The 27876-nt window shown below is 53.1% G+C and overlaps 1 protein-coding gene across 2 annotated transcripts in view; it reads right to left on the reverse strand.

Moving 5' to 3' along the window:
- Mllt1 (MLLT1 super elongation complex subunit) overlaps positions 1-27876 on the reverse strand; it is a 44861-nt gene that overhangs the window by 8351 nt on the left and 8634 nt on the right. The window contains exons 3-6 of one of the 2 annotated variants that reach the window (XM_057772472.1): positions 21562-21644; positions 7684-7827; positions 4917-5042; positions 1878-2411 (exon numbers count right to left, since the gene is read on the reverse strand). In XM_057772472.1, coding sequence (XP_057628455.1) covers positions 1878-2411; positions 4917-5042; positions 7684-7827; positions 21562-21644 — 887 coding nt within the window. The remainder of the gene's footprint in view (positions 1-1877; positions 2412-4916; positions 5043-7683; positions 7828-21561; positions 21645-27876) is intronic. The other variant, XM_057772473.1, reaches the window with a different exon arrangement.

A 27876-nucleotide genomic window follows, 5' to 3' on the forward strand; every position in this document is an offset into this window, starting at 1 on the left:
CACCCACCAGATGCACAGGAGTGATGGTGGGAGCTGTGTGTTTCACGTCCTGGAGCAGGGCACACCTTGCCTGGTCTTCCTGTGGCTGTACAGGGATGGACTTGGCCACTAGGGGGCAATGACAGCCAGGACAAGACAAGGCAGGAGGCTGCCACTGAGTCCTTCAGTGAGTGCTGGGAAAAGCGTGTGTGGTGTGTACAATACCTCAGGTGTGATCTGTGGTGTGAGGTCTGTAGTATGCAATGTTGTATATGGTGGGGGGACATGATCTTGACACACATTCACGGTGGGGGTAGACTAGTTACTGTGGTCACCAGCAAGAGGCTGGCTACGGGAGGAAGCTGAAAAAGCAGCAGGTTAGTAGATCTTCTAGAGCCTGTCCCTTACCTGGGACTGAGTGGCTACAGCCCTTCCCCTGGTCAAAGGTGAGTGTGGAAACAGAATACACCTGTTGTGGTAGAGTTCAGGACTGAGCTGAGTGGCCCTCAGCCTTGCCCAGAACATGGGGCAGGACAGGACCTAGTCTGCAGAAAGCAGAGTCCCCTGCCTGGGAGGGAACACTCCAGGCTAAAGGCAGAACTGTCCTGCTCAGGGCCCACTGCAGCCTGGCCTACTGGAGGCCAGGTGTGCCTGTGAAGTCTCTCCTCACCCACCTTCCACTGGCCAGTAGGAGTCCCTAGGGAACCTGTCCTAGCCATCCATGACTGTTGTCCACTGTAAGGCTCTCAGGGTAGGACCTCACAGCCTGGGCCTGGAGCCAGGGCACCTCCCTTGAACACACCCAACCCCATTTGTTTTCCCTGGGCAGCAAAATGAAGAAAGATGGCTGCTACCTGACATTGCACCAGGTCAGGGTAGGCTCTAGTTTCAAGCCTCAATTTCCCCACCTATAAGGGAGTGGTCCTGCAGGCTTAGGCACAGGCTAGGAGCTGATGGGGACAGGTACCCCTCCGAGGCTTCAGTGGGCTTGTGGTGGTCCACAGACCTGGCACCTTTCTTACCACAGAGAGCCCAGGAGCAGAGTACCGTCACCTACTGCAGCCACGCTTCCCACAGCCACAAGAGCCTGGGGTGTGGACAGCAGGACCAAGCACAGTGGCGAGGCCACCAAGCTTACAACAGCAGCTGCGGCAGACACTCTGACTGGGGTGCTCCTGGGCCATATACTGTCTACACTCTGCTCCAGTCTGAGAGGGAAGTACCCACAGAATGGCTCGTGAGCTCCCTGCCTGGGACCAGAATGCCAGCCCACAGCTCAGGCAAGGCGGGCTAAGTGCAGCTGCCCTAAGTGCCGTGTCCTGCCCTGGTACCCGGAGGAGGGTGTTTTATCACCCAGAGCCACAGTTTCATATAGCAGAGGCTGAGGGATAAGCCCTGGGAGCTGCTAACAGACTGCTCTGCTCTGTCTCTGCAGAGCTGAGACACTTCCCTGAGAACTGTGGAAGGTGGCCAGCACTCAGCAGGCAAAGTGCCAGAACTCCAGGGGACAGAGCACTCACCTCTACAGCTAGGAGCCCATGTCCCTGACACAGGCAGACAGCCCCCCAGAAAAAGGTAGACTGAATCTGTACCCTGCTGCTCAGCACAGGTACAGGGGACTGGAAGCTCCCAGAGAAGCTCTGGATGGCTCCCTTCTGATGGGAGAACAGGGTCAAGGCACACCAGAAAGGCAGGACCTCAGAGAGACTGTCAGGTTCATCTTGAATCAACAGTGTCTGCCTAGCCACCAAAGTCACAGCCTGCCCAGTGGATGGCACCAGGGCTGGGGTTCTGAACTTCAGTACTGCATGGCCCATAGCACCTAGGGACCTCAGTTACTAATGCATGGGCAGGGGAGACGGCAAACTGGCAAGCAGCACCCAGCATGACCTGCTCACCTCTGACCGGAAGGAGGCCTCATCCTCTGAGTTTGAGTCCTCAGCCTGCTGGGTCCGCTTGGCCTCCCGAGCCTCACTGTCTGCCTTCCCCTTGTCACCTTTGCTGCTGCTCTTGTCCCTGGGCACCTTCTTGTCAGGGAAGGAGGAGGAGGTGCGGGGTGAGGTGCCAGGGGCACGCCGTGTCCCCTTCGATCCGCTCTTCTTAGGTTTTTTGGCACTGGGCTTCGGTGAGTCCGTGGCAGCGGGCCGCTTGCTGGAGGCCTTGGGCAGGGTAGGGGGCTGGGGTGCCCCCTTGGGGGACAGGCTTTCCAGCTTTGTCTCCTTTAGGGCCATTTTGGGTTCCTTGAAGGCAGCCTTGGGTGCTGGGGCCTTCTCCTCCTTGGGCAGCTTGCGTACAGCATCCTTGGCACTCTTGGGCTCGCGCTCTGGCTCCTTGGAGCAGCTCCTGCTCTCTGAGTCCTTGCGCGGCCGCTCGCGGTGCTCCCTGGCCACCTTGTGAGGTTTGGACGCCTTACCACTCTCTTTGTTGGCGTCCTGCAAGGCCAAGGGCAGGGAACGTGAGGAAGATGTGTTAGAGGCACCTTAGGGTTGCCGGACTTAACCACCCAGGCCCAGGCAAAGGTTGATTTGCCTGTCTGAAATGTGTAGAGAGAACCTGCAGAGTGAAAGGGTACAGCCAACAGATACAGTAGAGCTATGCCCACAAACCTGTGTAGCCACTATGGCCACCAGCGCCTACAGCTACCTGTGTCTGGGAGACCCAAGGCTGCACCAACCGGGAGGTTGTGGTCAGTCTCCCTCGAGGCCCTAGTCCACATTCTTGGTGCTCGCAACCCATCCTGGAGCTGAACCATCCTGGGCAGCCAGCACCTCCAAGCTGATGGGGTGGGCACAGTACAAGGCACACGACCCCGGTGGCTCTGCTAAAACTAGAAGAGCTCAACTGACAGACATGGGCACCCCAGGGAGACAGAGGCACCCCCCCGGCAGAGCAGTCCTGTTCTAGCCATGGAAACCAGTGGGGAATGCCCAGCTTTCTGCACCCATGTTCCCCCCGAATGTGGGAAGGAGTGCCTACTCCAAAGAGCAAGAGCTCAGCAAAGAGGCCAGTGCCCACGACAGCGTCAGCAGGGCCACAGCCCGAAAGACAGTGCTCTCGCATGCCCTCTCCACACCCCAGTCACCAGATCATTCTGGAGTGCTCAACTTGTGCCTCCACCAGTCCAACCTTCTCTTCAGCAGGTACAGCAGTGGCCAGGCAAAATAGCTCAGAGCTCGCCAGGTGACAGCTCTTCCCATGCAGGCCAGACCCCAGGACACAGACAAGGGAAAGTACCACAGAGGACACCAAGCTGGTGGGACAAGCCCCTGGCAAGAAGGGCTCTGCAACACGCTTAGACCACTCAGGTGTCTAGGGACAGATGAAGCTGCCTCAGGACTGTGGCCTGTGCCATGGCCATGTTCCTGCAAACTTAACAAGGAACACTGCAGGGCGATGAATGCACCATAGGAACTGGAGGGAGGAGGACTGTGTCCCAGCAAGCCACAAGGAAGGCAAGAAACGGAAAGCAGGCGGGCCTCACCCTCTCTTGCTGAGGACAAGTCTACAGGCAAGAGTGGCCGACGAGAATGCGCCCACAGTTGTGAGAGGTTGACAGGAGCCACTTCCCTAGGGCCATGCCTGGGCAACTACGAAGTTCCACAATAGCCCTCCACAGCGAGACCCAATCTCGAACACTGCGAAAGCAGTTGGTGTGGATGGAACCCTCACGGGCTCGAAGCTGCCCTCTCCTCAACAGTGAAGACGGGCACTTCAGAGAGGCTGCCAAGGGCTGGTGGCCTGGTGCCCATCAGGGTGACACAATCTGTGCCTCCAGGGGACAGGTCTGGGTGGTCCTAGCTCCAGTCACAGGCCATGAGAGACTGCTCAATCAAGTTAGTAGAGGGGCTGACACTCAGGTCTGGACCATGCTCTAAGGCTGGGGCTTCTGGGAGTCACAGAGAAGAAGCTGTGCTGCCTAGAAATCTGTGCGGCCCCAGGCAGCACCCACAGAAGTGGGTAGAGAAGATCTGCCCACCAGGGAGGCACGTGCACAGGAGACACAGCACCCTTAGTCTTCAACACTTCCCGGGACCCCAAACAACAATGGCTGAGTGAGAAGCCCCAGGCTGCTAGCAAAGCCTGGCCTCTCCTGCAACCTTCAAAAGTCAGTCAAGGGTGACATCAGGGCCTGGTTGGGACTCGAAGATGTGACCAGCTTGAGGATGATACAGGCCTGCTAGCTTTGTGGAAAGAGCTGGAAGGAGCCTGCCTAGCGCTTGCTTCTCTTCCTGTGGTATCCATGGATAAGCCCAAGGGTGCTTGAGTCTCACAGATGCCCCGCTGACAATGCCCTACAGGCAAGTGAAGCAAGAATATGCAATGAAGGATAAACAAGGTCACGCCGAGAAGTGTCCCAAAAAAGGCCAAGCCCACATGTTGTAAGGGATTGGGCCCAGGGTACTAGGTTCAGATGTCATGGTGGTGCTGATAGCATTGGGCAGCTTGTGGCTGGGGTGGCTGCTCCAGGAGGCCCACCGAGAACCTTCCGGAAGGCCAAGTGATGGACCGAAATACGTGTCCTTGGGATTCAGCTCAATCGCATACATGCTATTCCCTGCATCCCCCAAATCGGTTTCAGGCCAGCACTGCTGAACAGCAGAGCTAGAAATGGCAAGGGCAGGTTTGGCCTGGCCTTGTTGGAGCTAGAAGGTAGCCAAGGGACCACTGATGGAGATGCCCTGCTCAGTGACCAAATCACTGCTGGGCAGGAAAGAGGGCCCAGGAGGCCTGACTCAAGAGGAGCAGGGTGCAGGATGAACAGCCAGATCACAAGCACTACTCCTTGATGCTAGCTAGCGAAGCGACAAGGATCAGGAGCAGAGGCTCGGGATGTAGGCGGCAGGTGTGCAGGCCAGGCTCAGCAGATGGTGGAAATGGCCTGCAATTGCCAGTGGCCAGGTCCATGCTCCGTAGCGTTGGCCTTCCACCTCACTAACCTTGGAGCCGTGGGACGGTTTGTTCTTCTTGGGGTCAGAGAAGGCAGAGAGTGGAATTGTGGGTAACATGGGGTAGTCGGGGCTGGGCCTGGACACCGTGTCCACTCCTTCGGGCATTACCATCACCTAGTGACAAAGAAGAGACAGAGGTTATCCACAGGCCCCAGGCGATGGGCTGGTGGCCGTGGAGCTGGCCTCCTGGGGAGGGAGAAGGGAGCCGGAGGCCAGCTGCCCAGAAGAGTCACAGGCTTATCCTTATGATGGACAGTGGCAGAGGACCAAGATGGCCTTAAGGCCTCCAGGATGGACCCTAGCCAGCAGACTGCAACCCTGGTTAAGAAGATTCAGAGTCTGTGGCAAAGCAAGAGATGCAGCTGGGGCCACAGGCTATGCTGAGCACAGAGGAGGAGGCTGGAGGGAGACACAGCAGGAGAGGCAGAAGCTGGTGGCAGCAAAGTGGCTTCTGAGGGGTCAGCACAGATGTGGCTGGGGAAACTCTTCTCACTTCAGGTACAGGCAGTTGCAGCTGGCCACACAGAGCCCAAGCAGCAAGGCAGAGGCCAAGAACAGGGCCAAGGGCAAGAGAGGGCAAGAGAAAAGCTTAAGTGGCCAGAGCTGGTCACTGCGAGCACCAGCCAGCTCAGGGTCGCGGGCTGAGATGAGGACTGGCCTGAAGCCCAGAAGTACTGCCCGGCTTCAGCAGATCCCAAGACACAAGCAGTAGTTTGGGACTGGACTCCAAACAGCAAGGTCACATAAAGATGGAGGCCAACCATTGAGGACACGATACCGCATAGAATGCAGCAAACAGAGGGAGGATGGGGCATAAGAAAAGGGCTCAGGCTGGCCAAAAAAGTGACGTTTAGCCCTGAGCACCTGGGCTCTGCAACCAGACACACCTGTCCTCTGGGGATGCGGATGCCCCACACCACTCGACACTGCACTGGAAGAGGGCAGGAACTTGACCTGCCCTGCTGTGACTTGCTCACTGGAGCCTGCCCAACCACAATAGAGGTGAGGCTCCTACGAAGGCTGTGTGTCCCCAGCTGGGCCTTGTGAACACCAGTTCCTAGAAGCACCTGCGAGGTTCGAGTCCCAGGACACTGGTCCTATGAGAAAGCGACTTCTAGGACAGGGTAGGAGCACAGTGCAGGAAAACCCAGCTTCAGGGTAGCCAGGCTTCAATGGTCCCTGCATGGCTTGCATTCTTTTCCACTGCCAGCCAGCTTGGCCTCCAGGGCCAGCAGCTTGTGTTCCCTGCCAAGATGCCCGAGGCCAGATGGGGACGGCACACAGACAAGACGCCACATGGGCCAGGTTACCTGGTACAAACAACCCCAGGCCACAAGCGGACGAGACCAAGCTGGGCACTGCTGGCTGCCTGGCTATGGCAGTGATGGACCCCAGTCTGCTCCTTCCTAGGGACAAAGTCAAGTATAGAACCTGGAGCCACTGCAAGAACATGTGACCCTAACATGATATCACCTCCAGTTCCCCAGTGCCCACAGCTCCTAGACAAGCATTACCCCCACAGACATTCACAACCCAGAAGGCCAACAACACAGAGTCACAGTTACCTGGTCCCGGGAGTCACCTGAGAGCCATCGTCCCATAGCGAGGCCACCTGAGGCTGAAAGTGTCTGGCTGGCCAGCTCCCTAGGAGCACTCTAGGACCTCACTGTAGTTTCTCTTCAAGGCCGGCTGAACACAGCTTCCCTCCCTGTTCCTCCTATGCTGTGTCAGGTGATGCCCTGAGAACCTTCTCCACAGTTCGGGTAATACCTCCCCTGGCACCTGAGAGGCTTGGAGAGGCCTGAGACGCTGACGCTCCCAAGAAGCTGACCTGGGGCCCTGGGGACGCCCACACACGCTGTGGATGCGCAGTTCCTAGTGTAGGGCAGCAGAGGGTGGAGCTGCCTCTGCACACACCCACATACCCTCAGTCATTCCAGGACCTGAATGCAGAGCAGTATCGTGTCTGCACGTCTATCCCAGGCTGCCACTGCCCTGCCACCACATAGGCAGTCAGAGAGCTTCATCGGCAGCACGCAGGGTTTGAAACCCACTTAAACCCTTGCCTGGACACAACCACTTCCGTTCTGAGGAGGGAGGTCCTGAGAGACCTGGCTATACAGAACCAAGAGAAAAGGGATGCCTGACTCCAGAAACATATGCTGGCTGCCATGTACCTGGGGAAGAGGGCTAGCCACACACTCAGATACCACTAGAGCCCCAGTCCTACCATACCACAAACCCCCATACCTACACACATACACACACACACACAAAATCTCAGACACTACCACATACTCTGTCCTATGTTTACACACATCCCAAACAACACGACACCACACAGCCCACCCATCTCTACCTCTGTACCTGATACACCACATGATGTGCTTACAGCTCACAACACCATGATCTCCTAAGCAGGTGCCACATATAACCTGCATGCACACTTGTGCACTGACATACAGGCCGAAAGGCAGCCATACAAACTACCCTCTGCCCCTCCCTATATCCTCACACCCCTTGCCAGACCATCACAGGCCTAGGCTAGCACCTGGTTATGCTCTGTGACCTTAGGTCACCGAAAGTGGCTTTGCGACCTTTTCCTTCAGCAGCCAGTTGAGTCGTAGTTGTCTGCCCTTGGCCATGGGCCCCTCCACATCCTCAGGCTGCTACCTGCCCCACCAGTTAAGGGCCACCCAGGCCCAGCCACACCAGCAGCCAGCACAGAGCAGAGGTGGCGGGCAGGCACACTCACCCCGCCAGCCATGAGCAGCTTGCAGCGAAACTCTGTGGTAGGGTTGTTGAAGGTGAGCTTCTCACAGCGCAGGTGGTTGACAGGAGGGTTGCCCTCCAAGTTGAGGAACAGGTCGTAGGTGAAACAGACCTTCCTCGGTTCCTCCTAGAACACAGAACATGGAATTCCATCAGCAGTGAGCAGGAAGCCAGAGCACTGGACAGGACAGGGCCTTCCCAAGCCTGCCCCACGCCTCCTATCTCTCCAGTCATTAATAATAGAGCCCTTCGCTCCCGAGAGGGCTCCAAGCCTCTGGGATTCCCCTTCAACTCGCGAAGCACCAGTGAGGTTGCTCTTCAAGTCTCATACAGCGAGGCACTCCCTGCGCTTTCCTTACAGACCTCCACATACACACTCCTCGGGTCTCAATCCTGTGAGCAGTGCAGGAATGGGGGTCAGATCCCATGGTTTTACCACAGGAGGTCCTCAAGAGCCACCACAGAAACCAAAACCCAGAGGCTTTTTATGTGCAGTAGTGTGGAAGCCACAAGGAACCATTTTCATGGTGAGTAGTTGCCCCACTGCCAGGTATGTGTAAACAAACTACACTCCAGGCTGGCCTTGAACTCCCAGTGTTCCTGATTCCACTTCCTGAGAGCTAGGATAAGCTGAGCACTGCCACACCGACACCCATCCCCAGATACAGGGCAGACAACTGACTTGTGACATGGGTGTGAGGGCAGTTCCATGGAGGCAAAACAACCTCATCAAACAACGGTGTTGGTACAACTAGATAGCAACATGAAGAGAAACAGAATGGAACCCACCTCAGACCAGGCAAGCCTGAGGACCCATATGGTGGAGGGATATGGTGGAGGGAGATGGTGGCAAGTTTAAGAAACCAGGGACACCAGGTGGTGGTGGTACACGCCTTTAATCCCAGAAGGCAAAGGCAGGTGGATCCCTATGAGTTCGAGGTCAGCCTGGTCTACAGAGTGAGTTCCAGGATAGGCTCCAAAGCTACAGAGAAACCCTGCATTGAAATACCAAAAAAGAAAATAAAAAGAAAGAAAAGAAAGGAACACATAAACCAACCAGGAACAAGAAAAGAGGGATAGTCCTGGTTCCTAAAAGTTCCAGAAGCTGCTGAGACCTGAAGGTCCAAGAGCTGGTGACTGTAAACTGGGGGCCATGACATCCAAGATGCCCAAGGCCCAGTTGGGAGCTGTAATTGCTGCAGTCATTCATGGCTGATGGAAAGTAGTCATCACATAGCAGCCAAATATGGGCACGCAGGGTGGACACCTTCAAGCCGAACACCAGAGGCTCTAGCAGTCTCCCGTCCGACTCATGGCGGGGAGTGTCTAGTCAGTCTGTGCAGTCCCAGGTGTTGGGGATTCTTGGGTAGGCAATGGCCAGTCTCAAAGAGCCCCTCCTCCCTCTGATTTCTTCTTTGGATGTATTAGTGGGAGAGCACAGATACTTCAACATCCCTGATGGAGGACCAGTACTCCCTGAGGGATAAGAGGCCTTTGGCCGCACTTCCCCGCTCCCAATTCTATGGAGATGGGCCCAGCTCAGCAAATGACAGCAGCGGGAAACTTAAACCCACAGTGAGCTTCATGTTAGCTAACACCTCACACAGAAAGTCAGGCCGCAGGATAAGAAACCTCTGTGAGCGGCAGCAGGGCAGGCCCCAGTCTACCAAGTGCTCCTCCAGTAGGTGAGGGAAGGGGCAGGGTCTCCCTGGTTTCCTGGGGATATGTAGGTCACAGTTTGCTCAATGGTGGCGTATAAGCTCTGGAGACCCAGGGTGACTCACAGCAGGGTCAGTCAGCTATGTGAAAACCCTCAGCAGCAGAGTGGCCGCTGGATGTCCTTGTTCATCTAACACTAACACTGACACTGGATGGGTCCTCTAGTAGTTGCGAGTGAAGGGCAACAGGGGTGAGGCTAACCTTGAGAATGGGGACCTCACGTTTGGACATGGGTTTCTGCAGAGCCTGTGGAACAGACAGGCTGGCCTAGATGAATGGGGACTGTGCACCCCTCTTGTTCAGGCCACAACACGAAGCAAATGAGGGGACAGGCTAGCACAGATGCAGCAAGAAGCCAGCATCTTGCACTGACTCCCTCCCCTGGCCACCCTTAACTGGGTCCCAGATATCACTCCATTCACAGAGGGGTCCTGTCTGGCTGAGGAGATGACCAGCAGTTAACCTGCATTCCCTATAAAATGGACATCAGGGAGACAAGTAGGCCAAGGAGGGTGACAGAAGAGGGAGTTGCTACTGTGCAGCACTGGGTCTGTGAGCTCAGACAGTGCCCTTGGGACCAGCGAGCCTCAGGATCCAGTGCCCAACTGAGAAAAACTGCTCACAAGATGAACCAGCACCCCAAGTGGATGGGACTGGACAGCAAACAGATACCTTGGGTGCCCAGCAAATGATCTGAGAAACAAAGTGGGGGGAGGGGCTCAGAGACAGTGACGGGAAGAGGAAAGAGGACTAACCACCAGTTTAGTCACCAGTGGCAGGGTCAGGCCAACTGCACCCCATCGTTTCCAGCTGCTGCTCTCTGGGTTGTGCAAAGCTGGCCCATCAGGGGAAAAAGGCTAAGTTCTTGGACATGCGTGTGCGTGCAAAATGTCTTCCTCAGTTACTCTGTACCCTATTTTATGAGGCAGGATCTCACCAAATCTGGAACTTACCCTTGGTCTCTATCAGAGCATAGGGATTATAGACACACAACACACACTCAGTGCTCAAGTCCTCATGCCAGTGTGGCAAGCTCCTTCCTGGCTGAGCCCTGTTCTCCACTTTAGTCACCCCTGCTGACTCAGGACAGGTGAGGGATGACAGAGGGAGACAGGGGCCTCCCCGAGGACACAGTATCTGAAAGCTACACTCCAGGACATGAGGACCAGCAGTGTGCTAACCATCCCCCAAGTTTAAGGCCCACAGACACTTCAGTCGATCCTCAATTTGCCTCAACTCCAAGCAGCTTCGGCACAGGCCCCTCGTGTATGCACTGCAGCCACCTGTACTCACCACAGTGGGCAGCGAGCCAGCATCTCTCTAGCCTCAGACAACTGCAATGCCACCCAACTGGCCAGACCAGTGCTGGTGCCAAGGAGGCCAGGAGTGCACACAGCTCAGGAGAAAGGGCTTTGGGATAGGCTGGCCCCAAGCACCTGAGCCCATCTCCCACTCTGAGTGTGAGAACAGCAGCCACCATGAGGACCCCAGTATGCTGCGAGCCTGGGGTTCACAGACTCACAGTTAGCAGTCAGATAATTCTGAGTGTGGCCTGAAATGACTGCAAGTTCACAAGAGATGCTGTAATGGGGCCATCCTCAGCATCATGCCCTTATGTGACAAGCAGCATCACTGAAAAAGAATGAACAAGGATGGGAGGTGGCAGAGAGAGGAGAAGGGAGGGAAGGGGAAAAGGAGCCTCTGAGACCCAGCCAAAGAGCCAAGACCTGTCCTGATTGCTGATTTAAATCCTGAGCAAAATGGACTAGTAAAACATAGATACAAAGCGGAAAAACCATATAGGCAGACAGACAGACAAACACAAATACACACAGAGAAAAAGAGACAGATATACACACAGACATACAGATACAAACACAGAGTCAGACACACACCTGGGTTAGGTGAGGCTCAATAACAGCGCATGTACTTGGCATGTAAGAGGGCCTGGGTTCTACCCTCAACCACCACTTCAGACAGGCTGACCATCTATGAGGTACCAGAAAGCGCAGTGCAGGTCTGCAGACGCCCTGATGAGGCATCAGTCTTATCTCCTACAGACACGCAGTGGACTGTTTACAGGTCACACATTGAGCCAGCTGAGTCGCCAGGGCTCACTTCCAAACATTGTGGGAGTAGCGAAAAGGCGCTGCAGGCGAGTCGGCAGCTGGCAGACTGCTTTCCACTTCTGCACAAATTCTACACTTCTCTATACTACAAACTGCTCAGTGCATACACCCAGCTCTGTCACATTCTCCTCAGAGCTCTTTGGTACCCGATGTGTCCTATGGGCTTTTCTCCTGCCCTCCCCTGGGTCACCTGTGCCACCAGGCTTTGCTATGTGCCCAGGTTTCCGTACCATCAGGGACAATCTGAGCCCCACTGGCATCTGGTCAGAATCAGGCCACATGTAGGTATACCACCCATACCCACAGGGCCTTCCCAGAGACCTGGTGAAAAAGCTTTCCCTCTAGGGCCCCAGCAATGTGCACTGGCACCTACTTTTGCTACAGCGAGAGAAGTGTCATCTACCCTGAAGTAAGACAGGACAAGAGACTGGAGGACAGGAGGTCCTTGGGTGTGAGGGACAGTGAAGTCACGGCAAGAGGAAGACTGAACAGCAGCGGACCCTGCAGGACAGAGGATCCATGTGACGGTGGGAGCATCCTGAGACAGTTCAGGGACCCACCACCTGGCCTGGAGATGACTTGGATTAAGAGCACTTGTTCCCAGCACCCATAGCATGACTCACAATGGCGTGATAACTCCAGCTCCAGAGGACCAAACACCCTCTTCTGGTCTGCACAGGCACAAGCACACACACGGCGCACAGATATACACATAGGCAAACACTCACACACATGAAACAAAAATAAACAAATCTTGCAGAAAAGAGAAGAATGAAGGACAAGCACAAAAGAGTTCAGTCATCCTTGGCCACACAGAACTTGAGGATAGCCAGATTGCACAAAGCCCTGACCCAAAATAAAGCCAACAGACAGGAGGAGGAAGGACTTGGGCCACCGAGGAACACTGTGATAGCAGGGCAGTAAGGAGAGTCATAGGAAGCGTATAGTGCACAGCTCAGGTGAGGAATTACATGCTGGGAATCCCTTCAAAAAAGCGCAGAGCCTGAGCAGACCTAGATAAGAACTGGGAGCTTGGAGTAGCCACAGCTCACACATCTTGCCCCGATAAACCGAAGCCCAGTGATAAGTGTTTATAAAGGCATCCATTGCCAAGCTAGGCCCAGACCCACACACAGCAGAGCTAGAGCCAAGGGCTCCTCACACCACCGCCTGACAACCCAGAGGCAGAGGTGGAGACTGGAAACAGATGAGAAGTTGCCAGAATGAGTTCAACAGGCTGTGTTTGGGGAACTGGGGGATCAGAACCACTATAGACCCAACATGTGGGCCCCTATATAGTGTGCAAGTGTGATGGGTATGTGACTCCAGGAGAGACTGTGGTGGGACACAATGGACCTAGGAGACTGAGGACACATGGGTCTGTCCATCTTCACAGTCAGATCACATCAGCTTCTAGGTGCACAGCCCTAAACCAAGAGACTTACTGGCTGGCATGTGGTTGTCAGCAGGGAACGACTATCTCAGAACCCGCCAGAGATCAATGTGGCTGTGAGAAGGGCTTTCCTGGTTCAGTCCCCAAGAGGAGCGGGACAGGGACATTGAGTACAGCCCTGGCTGGCGTCAGCCTCCTGCCCTCCAGTGTAAGGCCCAGTGGAGGTCCCCTGGGACAGGTGCAGGGAAAGCGTGAGGTGGAGACGGGACACAGGCTCCTCTCCGAATCACAACACGAGAAGCAGCTCCCAGCAACAGCACAGGGTTCAGCAACAGAATGGGAAGATGCAGGAGGACCCCAGGAAGAAGGACTGCCAGTTGTTCCATGGAGATGGGGGAGAGGCGGGGAAACCTCACGCCAGGCCGGAACCATGCGACACACTCTTCAGCAAGCAAAGACTCAGACAAGAGTCACCAGGGAGCTGGGCACAAGGTAGCACTTGTCATCCAGCATGCAGGAGGCTGAAGTAGGAGGATGCAAAGACCAGGTTAGCCTGAACAGAGTGAGGCTTTGACTCGGAATAAAAAAAACTGCAGCCGGGCGATGGTGGCGCACGCCTTTAATCCCAGCACTCGGCAGGCAGAGGCAGGCGGATCTCTGAGTTCGAGACCAGTCTGGTCTACAGAGCTAGTTCCAGGACAGGCTCCAAAGCCACAGAGAAACCCCGTCTTGAAAAACCAAAAAAAAAAAAAAAAAGAAAGAAAAAAAGAAAAACTGCACTGAGAGCAAAGATGACGGGGGACTCATTCAGCTCCAACTGGCTTGCGTGAGGACATTTACTGTAACCAGCCTGTAGCAGTAGGCAAATCCGCCAGGAGACAGCACGGCAGGCAGTTAAGAGCGCTCACGTGACCCAGTACCAGCTTCTGATCCCTGCTGGTTCTGGACACATGGTACACACACTTGTACATTAAAAACAAACAACAAACAAAAGCCCATAAAATAAGATACCTTCTTAAAACAGAACATACAAAGACCCAAGTGTGAGAGCCAGGAATGGCAGCACATGCCTGTATGCCTGTGGCTCCAGCCATGGAGAAGCATAGACGGGGGCCCTGGAGTTTATCCATCAGCCTGTCCAGCCACCAGTGAGCTCAGGTTCAGGGAGTGAGACCCTGTGTCAAAAATTAAGGAACAGAGGGGCTGGAAAAGTGGCTCAGTGGTTAAGAGCACCCACCAACTGCTCTTCTAGAAGACCTGGGTTCAATTCCTAGCACCCACATGGCAGCTCACAACTGTAACTCAAGTTCCAGGGGATCTGACACCCTCACATAGACACACAGGCAGGAAAAATACCAATGCACATAAAGTAAAAATAAAAAAGCTTTTTTTCTTTAAAAGATAAAGTAAAAATAATTTCTTAAAATGAGGGGCAAGGCAGGGAAGACACTTATGTTGAACTGTGGCCTTCACACACCAAACACAGAGCACATACAATAGAGTGGAACTTAAGGGGACACTATGAACAATGCGCATGGACAGATTAGTCACCTGGAGAAAACATGCATCTTTCTACAGCAAAGCAGACCAGTCACAAGAGAGCCAGCTCAAAAGCTAGAGGCATCCAGGTCTGGTTCCCAGCACCCATCAGTCTCTAGGCCCAGGGGATCCAATGCCCTCTTCTGGCCACCTTGGGTACCAAGCACACATATGGTGGTGCACAGACAGACATGCAAGCAAACACTCAAATGCATAAAATGAAATTTTTCCCTCACACAAAAAAGTAGAAATTCTCAAAAGATTCACCACACACAAGAGACTCAGGCGGTTGTCAGGAATTCCCTGGAAACAACAGGCCAGAGGTAACACCTGCATCTCAGTACTGGGCAGGCTGAGGCAGGAAGACAGTGGATTCTAGACTATAAACATATCCTGACACAGACAGACAGGACCTAGAACCACAAAGCCTCCCTGGCACACCCTACAAAACATGCAAAGACAACAGCTCATCCTACTGAGCTCAGCAGGGTAAGAAGAGGGGTGACCACTCCCTAACACAGTCTATGTGACTGGCATCAACCCACATAGAAACAAAGGACACCACAGGAAGCCACCAACTGACACTGCCTATGAACACAGATGCAAGTACTCTGGGAAAACACAAGGCAAGCAAGCGGACTCAAGCTCTGAAGACGGTATACATCACACACCCAAGGAGAGGCAGGGGTGCAAGGCAGAGCACACAAAGACACCTGCAGTGGTGCACTGGAGACAGGAAGGGAGCAGCCTCAGGGTGTTCTTGATAGTGGCAGAAAAAAAGCCCCTGATAAAGTTTAATACCTCTTCATCATGAAAGAGAACTGCACAGGAAGGTAGGGGCAGGTGTGATATAAGAAAGCTGTGTTAGTCCCTGCCACCTCCTCGTGGTCAGGAGACAGCTCCCACTGAACTGACACAGATGTTGCTGAGGTTCCTGCACTCACAGGTGCTGTGTGCAGACACTGAGCAGGACCAAAGGCGGGAAAAGCTTTTGTTTTTTAGTTTTACAACTGGGCTTCCTAATCCAATAGTGGCATTTACAATGGACCCATAACAGATGTCCCGCTCAACAGTAACAACTGGAAACTCACCAGAGCAATGAGGAGCTGGCTGTGGATGACAGGAGGACACACAGGAAACCCTACCCATGCACACGCACCTAAGCTCAGCACTAATGACCCCACTGAAGCCGCAGCTGTGGGGCTGTGATGGCTCAGCCAGCCGTCACATCGCTAAGATCTGGAGGTACCTGGGAGGCAGGACTCTGACATGCCCATGCGGACTACCTTGATTAGGAAAAGACCTGCCCACTGTGGGAGGTATCACTCCCTGTGCCGAGACCTTGTGCTGTATTAAAATAAACCAAACAGTTCAACAAGATGGTCCCAGAGGTAAAGGTGTTTACTTCCAAGTCTGAGTTTGATCCCCAGGACCCATATGGTGAAAAGCGAGAATGAATTTTTGTATGTTGAGCCCTGGCCTCCTGGTGAGCATACACACAAAATAAGTAAGCATAATAAAATGTACGCACATAAAAATGAAGTTGGGCATGATAGCATAAGCCATTGATCTCAGCACACCAGAGACAGACTCATCTCTGTGAATGGAAGGCCAGCTGGGGTCTGATCTACATAGCGAGCTCTAGGCCAGCCAGGGCTACATAGTGAGACCTTGTCTCAAAAAAAACAAACAAGTGTGAAAACACACTGTCCCTGGAGGGTGGGGGTTCCACAGGTGAACACATTTCCAGGCATGTGTGAAGCCCAGTCTCCTTCCCCAGCACCAAATTAGTCCACAAGTGAAACTTGTGTAGCGTTCAGGGTCAGCTTCTATACTGGCTGGTTTTGTGTCAACTTGACACAAGCTAAAGTCATCAGAAGACGGAGCCTCAGCTGAGGAAATACCTCCATGAGATCCATGAGAAATGTAAGGCATTTTCTCATTTAGTGATCAATACAGGAGGGCTCAGCCCACGTTGGGTCCTGGGTTCTATAAGAAAGCAGGCTGAGCAAGCAAGCCATGGAGAACAAACCAGTAAGCAGCACCCCTCTATGGTCTCTACATCAGCTCCTGCCCTGTTTAAATTCCATCCCGACTTCCTTAGATGATGAACAGCAATGCTGAGGTCTAAGCCTAATAAACCCTTTCCTCCCCAGCTTACTTTTTGATCATGGTGTTTGTCGCAGCAATAGAAACCCTAACTAAAATAGCCTCTATGACCTCAGACAGCAACTGAGTCCACAGACCTGATACCACAGTCATTCACACACACAAAAACCATGCTTGATGGCACACACCTTTAATCCCAGCACTCAGGAGGCAGAGGCAGGCGGATCTCTGTGAGTTCAAGGCCAGCATGGTCTACAAGAGCTAGTTCCAGGACAGGAACCAAAAAAGCTACAGAGAAACCCTGTCTCGAAAATCAATAAAAAAAAAAAAAAAAAAAAAAAAAGAAAGAAAGAAAGAAACCCTGTCTTGAAAAAAAGGAATCAGATAACCAAATTTCATAGAAAGGTGCAATCTTTGTACATAAGGGCACAAATAAGAAAACAACTGCAGACAGAAGAAGACACCTGCCGGCTGCACCAGGCCAGGATACACAAAGAGCTTGCAGCAACAGCAGATCTGAGAATGCAGCATGTTCTCTAAAGAGAAATTACCAGTGACCAGAAGATACCAGCCCTGTGAGCCAATGGGGAATGTCAAGAATCTCAACAAGAGAATCCATCCATCCGTTCTTGGGGAGGGCCATGGCTTAAATAGAGAACAGGCATGGCTGAGGCCACACAGACACAGGAAGTCTCATCACAGGTGAAAAAAAAAAAAATGGTGCAACCACCACGAAGGAGCTGGTCACAGGTGAAGCCAGAACCCAACTCCTCCCACTCACCCCACTCCTCCCAGGTCCCTGCCAGTGCCTCCACCAGCATCTCCCAGAACGAACCAGTACAGGTGTGTAGATGCCACTGTGGCTGCCATGGTCACTCCATTCCCAACAACAGGTGAAAAGCTGCAGGGCTGATCCCCACCTGGGGTCCCATGTCTGTAACTTCTGCAGGACAGCCTGACACGCAACAAACCTGTCTGCTGCCAGTGCCTCTTGACAAATCTCATCCTTTCTGACAACAGGGTGTTTAAGGTAGCCCCTGAGAGTATGCTGAGTGCAGGAGACAGGCGGGATGGACCTCAGGTGTGGCTGGCCACGTGCAAACAGCCAAGGTGCTCTCTACATCCTAACAAACACTGTTAGACTCAGCGTGATTCAGGCCGGTCAAGAATGGCAGCTCAGTCACCTCAATGATGTCCACAATCAACAGACATTAAATGAGGGATCTTTAAAGAGGCACATACAAAGTCACCCACTGGCCAGAGACAAAAGGGCTGATATGAAAAACATGGTTTCCCCTGGGACTGACTATCCAGTCTCTAAACAGAGCTGGCGCTGAAAGCCCTGGAAACACGTGAACAGATGTGCATGGAATGCACCATGAAGGGCCCTTGCCCACTAACCCATTAGAACCTAAGCTCACAGCCTGAGACCCTTGAGAGGTCACTTAGCCACTGTGACACCATCAGTCCTGAGATCCAAGCATAGTATGCCAACCAGAGCCTGTGTTTTTTCTGCTGTTGTTGAGGCAGGGAGTGCCCCGTAATCCTGCCTGGCCTCCAAGAACACTGACAACATCTGAGGACCATGTACATCTGCACGTCATGTGCAGTTCGCACATGAGGGGTATGGTGGCAGGTAGATCTGAGTGCCTCCAGTGTGTCACCTACACGTCTAGCAGCCACCTAGAGCAAGATGCAAACCACAGCTGTGTGACTGGCATGGCGCCACCCTGAGGCTGGAGATGGTGGAGAATGGTGTAGGCCTACAGTCAGGAAGCTCGTGACTGCACTAGGTCCTGGCTCAAAATTTTTCCGTGTGGTGCTTAACTGACACTCCTCCCCAGCATCAAATCCTCAGCAAACCTCCCCAGGAGAGATCCACAAGGCAACGTGCGAACACAACCTGCAGACCACACTGTGGTCACGGCACTGACCTGCAGACTCAGAGCAGCTCCTCTCCCTGTCTCTCAGCATGCCAATATCTACAGCATGGGTGGTGAGGAGGCAGGACCATGCTCAACTTAAGCACTGTTGGTATGACCACAGCTCAGGCTGCTCCCTCCAGGGGACTCATTCCAGAAGGGACACAATTCCCTGGGCCAGCCTTTGTCCTGGGAGGGTGTGCACAGGCAGGAAACCATCATATAGATGTCCATACAAACTCCAAGAGCCTCACCACTTGAGAGAACCTGTGAGGAGTTCAAGAACTGCCCCAGGACATATGGGGACGTAACACTGTGTGCATGATCAGCAGCCCAGAGACAACAAGGGGTTCATGACAGCGCCTGACCTGCAGCTCATATGAAGCCCTAGGGATCCCTGAAGAACAATCAGGGACAGAGAATTCAACCACTTGTCTTGCACCTTCCTGAGGTCCCAGGGCAGTACCTCTCCCCTAAGGAAAGGGCATAGGGACAGAGCTGCCTTGGTTCCTGGTGTGGTTGTGGAGTGAAGCAGACCTGTACACAGGCACCTTGAGCTCTGGGCCCAGAGGGCATGGTGGCACATGAGCAACCAGCTCAGCCTGTACTTCATCACACCTGTGGGCTGCTGGAAGCTTGAGAGTCCCTCCCCAAGGAGCATGAGAAGCAGAGACCAAGCTCATAGTGCAGCCCACCCCATCTTGCTGACAAACTTGACCAGCCAGGTGCAGACACAGCTCTGCTTTTGAAGCCCAGGAATGTGCTGGGTGCTGCCCCGTGGCCCTGATTCATCCCACCATGGCTAAAGTAACTAAGAAGCACCAGGAGCTTGACACTCCCTTTATTTTAAATGGTGCCTGGCCACCCTCAGCATGAGATCTGTCCAAGACACCAGGATACAGATGATAGTCCCACCCTAGGAAGTGCCTCAGATAGACTGGGGGATAGCAACAGGGGAAAACAGCCTCCACCCAGGCCACTGTACAGCGCCCCAGTCCAGGAACTCCGTGTTGTCCCACCCCTGGAAACTGGGAATACCAACAGCATGTAAGGACACAGGGACATATCTGACTACGACCTTGCAATCAGAAAGCCAGACCACTCTGTCCTCTGCCAGCCACAAAGCCAAGACCCTACCCATGCTCAGAGCACTGTGCTTTCCATGGCATGACATGCTCACCACAGTCCCCCCAGCCGTGAGCACGACAGGCTCCAGAGAAAATCTCTGAGGGCTGTGGGGAGCTGGGTTGGAACAGTGCCTAAGAACCAGAGCCCAGCCATCCCACATGCCTGGCCAGGCAGGGAGTTGCCCACAGATGTCAGGGACACAAGGCCTCTGAGCACAGGGGGCTTACAAACAGCCCTTGTGACTCCAGGACGTGGGAGCCTGTCAGCCCAGAAGTGGTTCAACTGCCCCAAGACAGGCAACAGTCCCCTGGCCTGTGCCTAGACCATAGCAGGAACGACTGCCGTGTGTGTCCTAATGCTCAATCACTGAGGGCTGCAGGGAGGAACTCATGACCTTGGCTTCATCCCTGCTGCCACGGCATGGCTGAGACTTGGTGTGCTTACAATCCACTGAAATGGCACTTGGTCCCATGAGGCAGCACATCTGAGCCTGCCCCCAGAAGTCCCTGCCAACAGAATGGTTCGTTGCCACTCTCAATCTCCTGTAGGCCTGATGTAAACAAGGACTGAAGACTTGGGGCTTCAGAGGGAACAAGACCCCTAAGCAGCAGAGGCCTTTTCCAACAGAATGAAGTGTGATGCTCCCAGATGCGCATCAGGGCCTGGGCAGGCAGCTTCATTGTGAAAGTTCACAAGCATGAGGCTGCTTACTCTTGAGTCTGAAAACTGGGAGACAATGCCTGGAGCTCATTGCAGCCAAGCTAGAGAGGCCATTTTCTCACACGGTAGGACGGAGAGCCACTGAGTCTCTGAAGACACACTCTGGCCTCCACGTACGCACATGTAAGCGTACCCACACACACTTCAGGAAAACACACTCTCGCTGCACCACCATTCAAGTCCACAAGGCACCACAGACCTCCAAAAACTGAAAGAGGGCGTATAAGAAGGTTCACTGGGTGGAAGTGCTTGCTGCCAACCCTGAAGGCCTGAGTTCAATCCAATTACCACAAGTTGTCCTCTGGCCTCTAAGTGAGTGCGTGTTTGCACAAGCGTGTATGTGTGCCTCACTCGAGTGTGTACACAGAGTAAACACTTATAAGAAACACAGAGAATTATAAGAAAACTGGCACGGCGCAGATTCCCAGCGTACAGAGTGGAGACTCTGAAGGAAAATGCCTGGGTGCCCTGTGCCACTGCTGGCTGCTCTGTGCCGCTGCGGGAACAGTACAGATGCAGGCTGTTGAAAATGCACTCACGCTGTGTGCTGCCCTAGCTGACCCTTGCAAAAAAAAAAAAAAAAAAAAAAAGGCCCTTCTGCATGTCCACTACTCCTGTGTGCCCCACTCACTCAGGAGCACTGACAAAGCTTCCCCAGCCTCCCCACTTGCCAGTCTAGGGCATTTAGAGAATCAGTAGGTCTGTGCAGGAGAGTGGGGTTCTTTCCTAACTCCATAGCCAGAGGGATAGGAAAGTCTTAGTTGGGGGACACACCACACAGCAATTATAAATTCTCCCCTTGGGTGCTGATAGTCTACAAACTGGTCCCCTACTGAGATTGCTCCTATAGAGAGTAGCTAAATGTGCTTCCCTGTCACACTGTGTGCATAAACATCTCCCCACCCTGTCCAGCCTCCCCGCTCAGTTCACTGGATTGGAGAACTCTGTGCCCTTCTTCATTCCCACTCTGCTCCCTTACATCAGGTGGCCTAAGATCCACTTGCTCCTCTGGGCTGATAGGGACTGAAGCTCGCCCAACCTCCGGTTTTGCTTCTGCTTTTCTTCCTGTCAGTGTCCCTCTAGGCAGTGTGGGTTGGGACCATGATCCTTGCCTCAGCCTCTGAGCTGGGCTGACAGGTGCTTGCCCCAGCTCCACCCATAGTCACAGGTACTTCCCACCCCCTACCCACCCAGTCTCTCACCTTGTTTTTGAAGTACACTTCGATGAGCATGATGAAGCCTGCATAGCCCGATTCCTCCACTTTGTAGGGGGGCTCCTTGCACACTGTAAAGAGAGTAAAAATCTTCCATCAGCCCACCACAGCCCCTCCAGGCCCTCAGGCTGCTCTGCAGGAGAGCTGGCTCCAGGGACAATGGAGCTCCAAGTTAGGGCTTCTGGGAAATGACAGGGGAGAGTGGGGTCAGAAAGAAGGCAAGGCAGGGCCTCTGCATGGTCAACAGAGGGCACATCCAGTGACAAGCACCTTGGCACCAGGAATGCCAGGCAAGGGGCTCAGGGGCACCTCCCCAAGATCCTCAGACACACCAGCCTGAAAAGCCTGCCCTACTGTCTACCCAGTCTCCATACACCCTGCCCACATGAGGCTGCTCAAAGACAGCAGTCATGGAAGCAAAAGAGAAAGGAGAAAGGAAGATGAAAGAGGACAGGGAGCCGGAAGGAGTCATAAGGAGATGACAATGACCTTCTACACTTTGTGTGACTGTGGAGACTTAGCAAGCAGGTGACCTATGGGGCTTAGGGACCCCTGAAGGCAAGACTGAGCAGACAGCTTTGTATGGGACCCAGGCAGGCAACTCCAAGGGCTGGTCTAGCCTGTGGCTCCTCAGGACTGGAGCTGCAGGGCAGGCATGGGACAGGCAGGCCCAAGACTCCCTTCTCCCTCCTCTGCCATGGTTGGGCTGTGCAGCACACTCACTGTTTCCCTGCCCTAGCAGTAGCTCGGGGACACCTGCACCAGCACTTCCTGGGGACAACACATGAGTCACTACAGCCACAAAGCAATGCCTATGCTTGCTCACTCCTTCTCCATTCACTGCGGTGTTCCTGGGGCAGAAGGGCTAGGACAATGTCAGACGGGCCACTGCAGCAACCACCACCCCTGCTTTTTCCTGGGAGAGCAGCATCTTTGAACTGATGGAGGTGGAGAGTGTGGCCCAATTCCTGGTTCCCACTAGTATGGTTTCCATTCCCCATACAGGCTTCCTGCTGGAGATACCTTGGCCTCCTGGTGCCCGAACTGTTCTTCCTAGTGTCCTCAGTCTTGAAGCACCACACCCCACTGTTTCTCCTAAGGTCCTCAGTCCTGGCTCCCCCCCACCCCCCATTCAAGGCCACCAGGCTGTTGTTCTCTGGTCAACTTCCAAACCTGCCAACAGCTCCAGATGGGCCCACGGCGCACTAAGTGCTGCAGGTAGGGTTTTTTTGCTGTTACCCACCCCTGTACTGTCTAGCACCAGGTCCTGCTGGGCAGCTTCTGCTCAGTCAATCAGCCAACAAAACCAATCAACCTATCACCTGAATCCTGCACCTGGCTCCCCTTCATGGTGCCCACTGTGGCTCTCCACCAACCCAGGGGCCACCTCCTGGCTCCAGCTACCTGCAAGGTACTTCACCACTCTTAGACTCTCCAAAGAAAGGCACTGGTTCCTAGGTCCTAGTCCTACTCAGCAAGCAATGGCCAAAAGTCACCCCCCCACACACACACAGAGCTCAGTACTGTGTTCCTCACACACTGGGTGTAAATCTTGCTCCATCCCTCCAAGTCACAAGCTGCTTTGCTTTAGTCTTATCTCTAGGACTCTCCACAGACAGCAGTTCAGAAAGCAGCCACCACATGCCACTGGCTAAGGCAAGCCAGTCTCTCCATATCTTCCTAAGAAAAACAAACCAGACTCTCCACTGCCCAACCCACTGACAGTCTGAAAGCTTCAGAGCACTTCTCAATGAGGTCTGTGTCAAGATGAAGGGCAGAGAAAAGTCCTGCTACCTGCTGAGAACAACCCTTTTCCCTTCCTCCCTTTCTTTCTTTCTTTCTTTCTTTCTTTCTTTCTTTCTTTCTTTCTCTCTCTCTCTCTCTCTCTCTCTCTCTCTCTCTCTCTCTCTCTCTCTCTCTCTCTCTCTCTCTCTCTCTTTCTTTCTTTCTTTCTTTCTTGTTTTTTTGAGACAGGGTTTCTCTAGCTTTGGAGCCTGTCCTGGAACTAGCTAGCTCTTGTAGACCAGGCTGGCCTCAAACTCACAAAGATCTGCCTGCCTCTCCCCCGAGTGCTGTGATTAAAGGCGTGCACCATCACCGCCCGGCTGTAACAATCCTTTTCTACACTATGAATATATATTACTCTCATTGGTTAAAAAGCAGACAGGCCAGTAGATGCGCAGGAAGTTAGGCAGGAAAGTCAAATGGGATGGGAAGGAGAGTGGAGTCAAGAGAGACGCCAGTCAGCCGCACAGGAAGCAGACATGCTAGAAGACAGGTAAAGACTCGAGCCACGTGGCAATATGTAGGTTAATAGAAACAAGTTCAGTGATAAGAGCTAGTTAGTAATAAGCCTAAGCTATTCAGCTGACCATTTATAATACTAAGCCTCTGAGTGGTTATTTGGGACTGGGCAGTCAGGACAGGAAAATCTCCATTTACAGTCACCACTGAGCCTCATCCCTACCCACATACTCTAACCCCAACACCTTTCAATAAGACCTTTAGGTCTCATGTATGAAAGGCCACGTCCCAGCAGGAGAGGTCTGGGTTCCCAGGGTCTCTGACCTTCAGGTCACTAGCTGCTCAGGGGGAATCTCTGCAAGTTTTTCACATCTCAGCCCATCCACATAAAGGAAGAAGCCCTCCTGTGTGTCTAAGGTTCCAAAAAGACCTCACACCCTCCTCCAGTGTCCAGCAGAGACAGACAGGGCTCTACAGGGACTCCTTGTGCCACAAAGTCTCACAAAGCAAAAAGGAAACTGAAATCTGGACTAGCAAGATGACTCAGAAGGAAAAGGAGCCTGCCATGGAACTGACCTAGAACCCACATGGTAGAAGAGAAAACACTGTCTTCTACCTTCACACAGGCACTATGAGCACCCCTCCCCCAACACACACAAAAGAAATTACAACGTAATTTTTTTTTAGGAGCTGGAGAAATGACAGATCTTGCAGAGAATCCCAGTTCAGTTTCCAGCACCCTCACAACTACCTTTAATTCCTGCTCCAGGGGATTCAATGCTCTCTTCTGGCCTAATGGAGCACCTGCACTTTGGTACACACACAGACACAGAATGAGAAATGTAAAACTGGTAAAATATTTAAAGAATACAATGTTAAAGATGAGTAAATTCAATGGAAGCTGCTTGGGCACGAAGTAAGCAGGAGCAGCAGAGCCCAGGTAACTGACAGCTGTTTGGTAAGCACATGGCAGGCACTACAGCATGAAAGCCAGTGAGCAGCTCCTCAGTCAACCATGAGTGCGAACCAGAAGGAAGCAAGTGGGACTGCCAGGCAAAGTGGGCATGGCTAAAACATGAGCCTGGCTGCCCTGGAATAAGAGAAGGTTCCTAGAGCTCAAGTGGAGAGTGCTATGCTGTGCTGTGCTAGGCTGTGCTGGGTTAGGCTATGCTGGGCTGCGTTAGGCTGTGCTAGGCTGTGCTAGGCTGTGCTGTGCTGGGTTAGGCTGTGCTAGGCTGTGCTAGGCTGTGCTATGCTGTGCTATGCTGTGCTGGGCTGTGTTAGGCTGTGCTGGGCTGTTCTGGGCTGTGCTATGCTGTGCTGTGCTCCCAGCACAGCATTCTAGGACAGAGGAGAGTCAGGAGTACAAGTTCAAGGTCATTCTCAGCTACAAACTGGAAGTCAATTTAGGCTGGGGTACAAAACCCTGACTCAAGAAAATTAAAACAATCATGAACCAGGCAGTGGTGGCTCATGCTGATTGCCACAAAGTTTGAAGCCAAGTTGGGTGACATAGTGACTCCCTATCTCAACAGGTTGGGCCTGGCTCACTTGGTAGTCTTTATCCAAGGAGCATAAAGCCCTGGGCTCCACCACCCAGGTGTGGCAGTCTGGTGCATTCAGACCTGTCACCACAGCATTCCAACAGCAGACGCAGGCAGGTCAAGAGTTCAAGGTCATCTTCAGTTGCAGGGCTAGTTCGAGGCCTCCGTAGACTCAAGAAAAAAAAAAAAAAACTAACAATAAAGGTCTAACCTCACCAGCACAGTGTGACTGGGTGGCAATGGCCTTTACAGTGAGCCAAGGCTTGTGGTCATGGAGGCACTGGGTTGACTAGGAACTACCTCCTCATTAAAAGCGCCCCCAAGATCCCAGAGTGCGAGGGGCGCAGAGGAAGATCTTGTGAGGGAGGCCTGAGGGTAGTTGCGGTGCACCACCAACTCTACAGGATGAAGGGAGGGCAAATACACCCAGGGAAAAAGCAAGTCCAGGCCACAGAAGATGTCACTGCGGGGCAGGGTGGGGCACCTGTGACTCCAGCACTCAGGAGGCTCAGGGAACCACAAATGAGGAAAAGCACCTGCCTTCTGACCCTGCAATGACCTCAAGTGCTCTCACCTCAAGTCAGAGGTGAGGTCCAGAGAACAACCAGCTGACCCTACCCTGAGTCCGATCTGTAGTCAGAGCTGCAATCTGTACAATCAGCCTCACTATCCACCACCCCCTACTCTGGAAGGGGGATGCGCATGAGTGTAGAACCATGGTGGGGTGAGGGGCAGGCCCCCAAGAGTACTGTGGAGGTTCCTAGAGAGACAAGTCTATATCACAGGTCCTCAGCCACCAGCCAAAGCTGACAGGGAAAAGAGGCCATGTGTACTCAGTAAACACTGTGGAGGACTCAGGTCTCTGCAGATGCCAGTCCCACAGACAGGGCAATTGATGTGATCTTGGCATTGAGCATGAGCAGGACTAGCCTAGATAGCAACACAGGGCCTCATCGTATAGTCCAGGCATATCCATCAATGCATGACCCTCTAGAGTACAGAGGCTGCAGGGAATGCACCACTGCAGCCAGCTGACCTCACTTTAAATCACAGGTTGACAGGCAGCTTGCACCGCTGAGCTGACTGCTCACCTATGAGGGCTGTCAGGAGATAGGTGCCCGTCTGACACGTCCACAAATACCTGCTATGTTCTAAGATGGAGGAAACCAAGGTGCTGGGGGACGATGAGGGGAGCGGACGGGTGGATGGCCGTGTGGCTAGGTAGATGACTAGAAGGATGGATGGGTGGGCAGGCGGGCAGGGATGGGGGATAGTTGTGTGGCTGGGTAGGGGAGCGAGTAGATGGCCAGGATGGGTGGGTGGGGAGAGTGGTGACGAATGTGTGGGTGTGGGTGGGCGATGGAATGGTAGGTGGCAGGCAGGTCAGTAGATGGTACCTGACGAGAAGGAAGAAGAAAGGCAGGTAGAAATAGAGAAGATGAGCACAGGGGGAGAATTATGACGGACAATACAAAGTCAGAAAAAGAAAAAATAGTAAAGCAGAAAAAAGAAACCCCCGCTGCCCTTAGAAACGCTTGGCCCCAAGCATAACCTTCAATGTGACATATGTCACCCACTGCGGGCCCATAGTCAACATAGCGGGCTACAGTCCACATAGCAATGTCGAAGGTAAATGATCCGGAAACAGCTCTCTCCATCTGAAGAATAGATCTTCACTACAGAAAAGCATTCTGTCCATTACTAATATACCCAAGAAAACAGTATTTGTTGGTAGCTGATCCCACCCCCCTAGTGAGGAGCCCATAGAATCCACCATCCTTGGAGTTGGGGTGTAACCCAGCTGTAAGCACCCCCGTGAAGTGCAAATCTGTGTTCCACCATCACATAGCAAAAGAAAGAAAAGTGCTATGCACTGCGGGACAGGAGCACGCTCAGCTTGAGCAGAGCGGAGACTCAGCAGTGCAGAAGGCGACCCAGCCTATACACATACTTGATAGAAACTATCTGCCAAAGTCTGCCAGGATGATCTTCCACAGAAAGTCACCTTTAATCACAAATCCCAACAGACTGTCCCCCGGGAAATGTGGAGAAGAGTGATGGGAAGCAGGTGCCACAGCCTCGGTGAAACGGTACCAGAAAGAGATGCATGCGCAAGGACAGTAGATATAGGAGTGCCTGGAATCCTACCCTAAAGAGTATACGGTTTTTATTGAAAATAGATTCTTTCATACATTATATTCTGATTAGTTTCCCCTCCCCCAACCCCTCTCAGATCCCCACAACGTCCCCACCCACCCAAATCCACATCCTTTCTTCCCCTCTCTCATTAGAATACAAACAGGCATCTAAAAGCAACAATACAAAATAAAACAAAAACAAACAAACCAGAATAGAAAAAAAGCAAACAGTAAGAAAAAAAGGAGCTAAAGAGAAAGCACAAGTAGTAGTTACAGATGCTGAGACATACACGTTCACACACAGAGAAATCCCACAAGTAACATAAGCCAAAGATCTGCAAGAGGGGGAACCCAAAGCACTGTGAGATAAGGGGAAA

The sequence above is a fragment of the Chionomys nivalis genome, chromosome 6, assembly GCF_950005125.1.
Source record: "Chionomys nivalis chromosome 6, mChiNiv1.1, whole genome shotgun sequence".
Lineage (NCBI taxonomy): Eukaryota > Metazoa > Chordata > Mammalia > Rodentia > Cricetidae > Chionomys > Chionomys nivalis.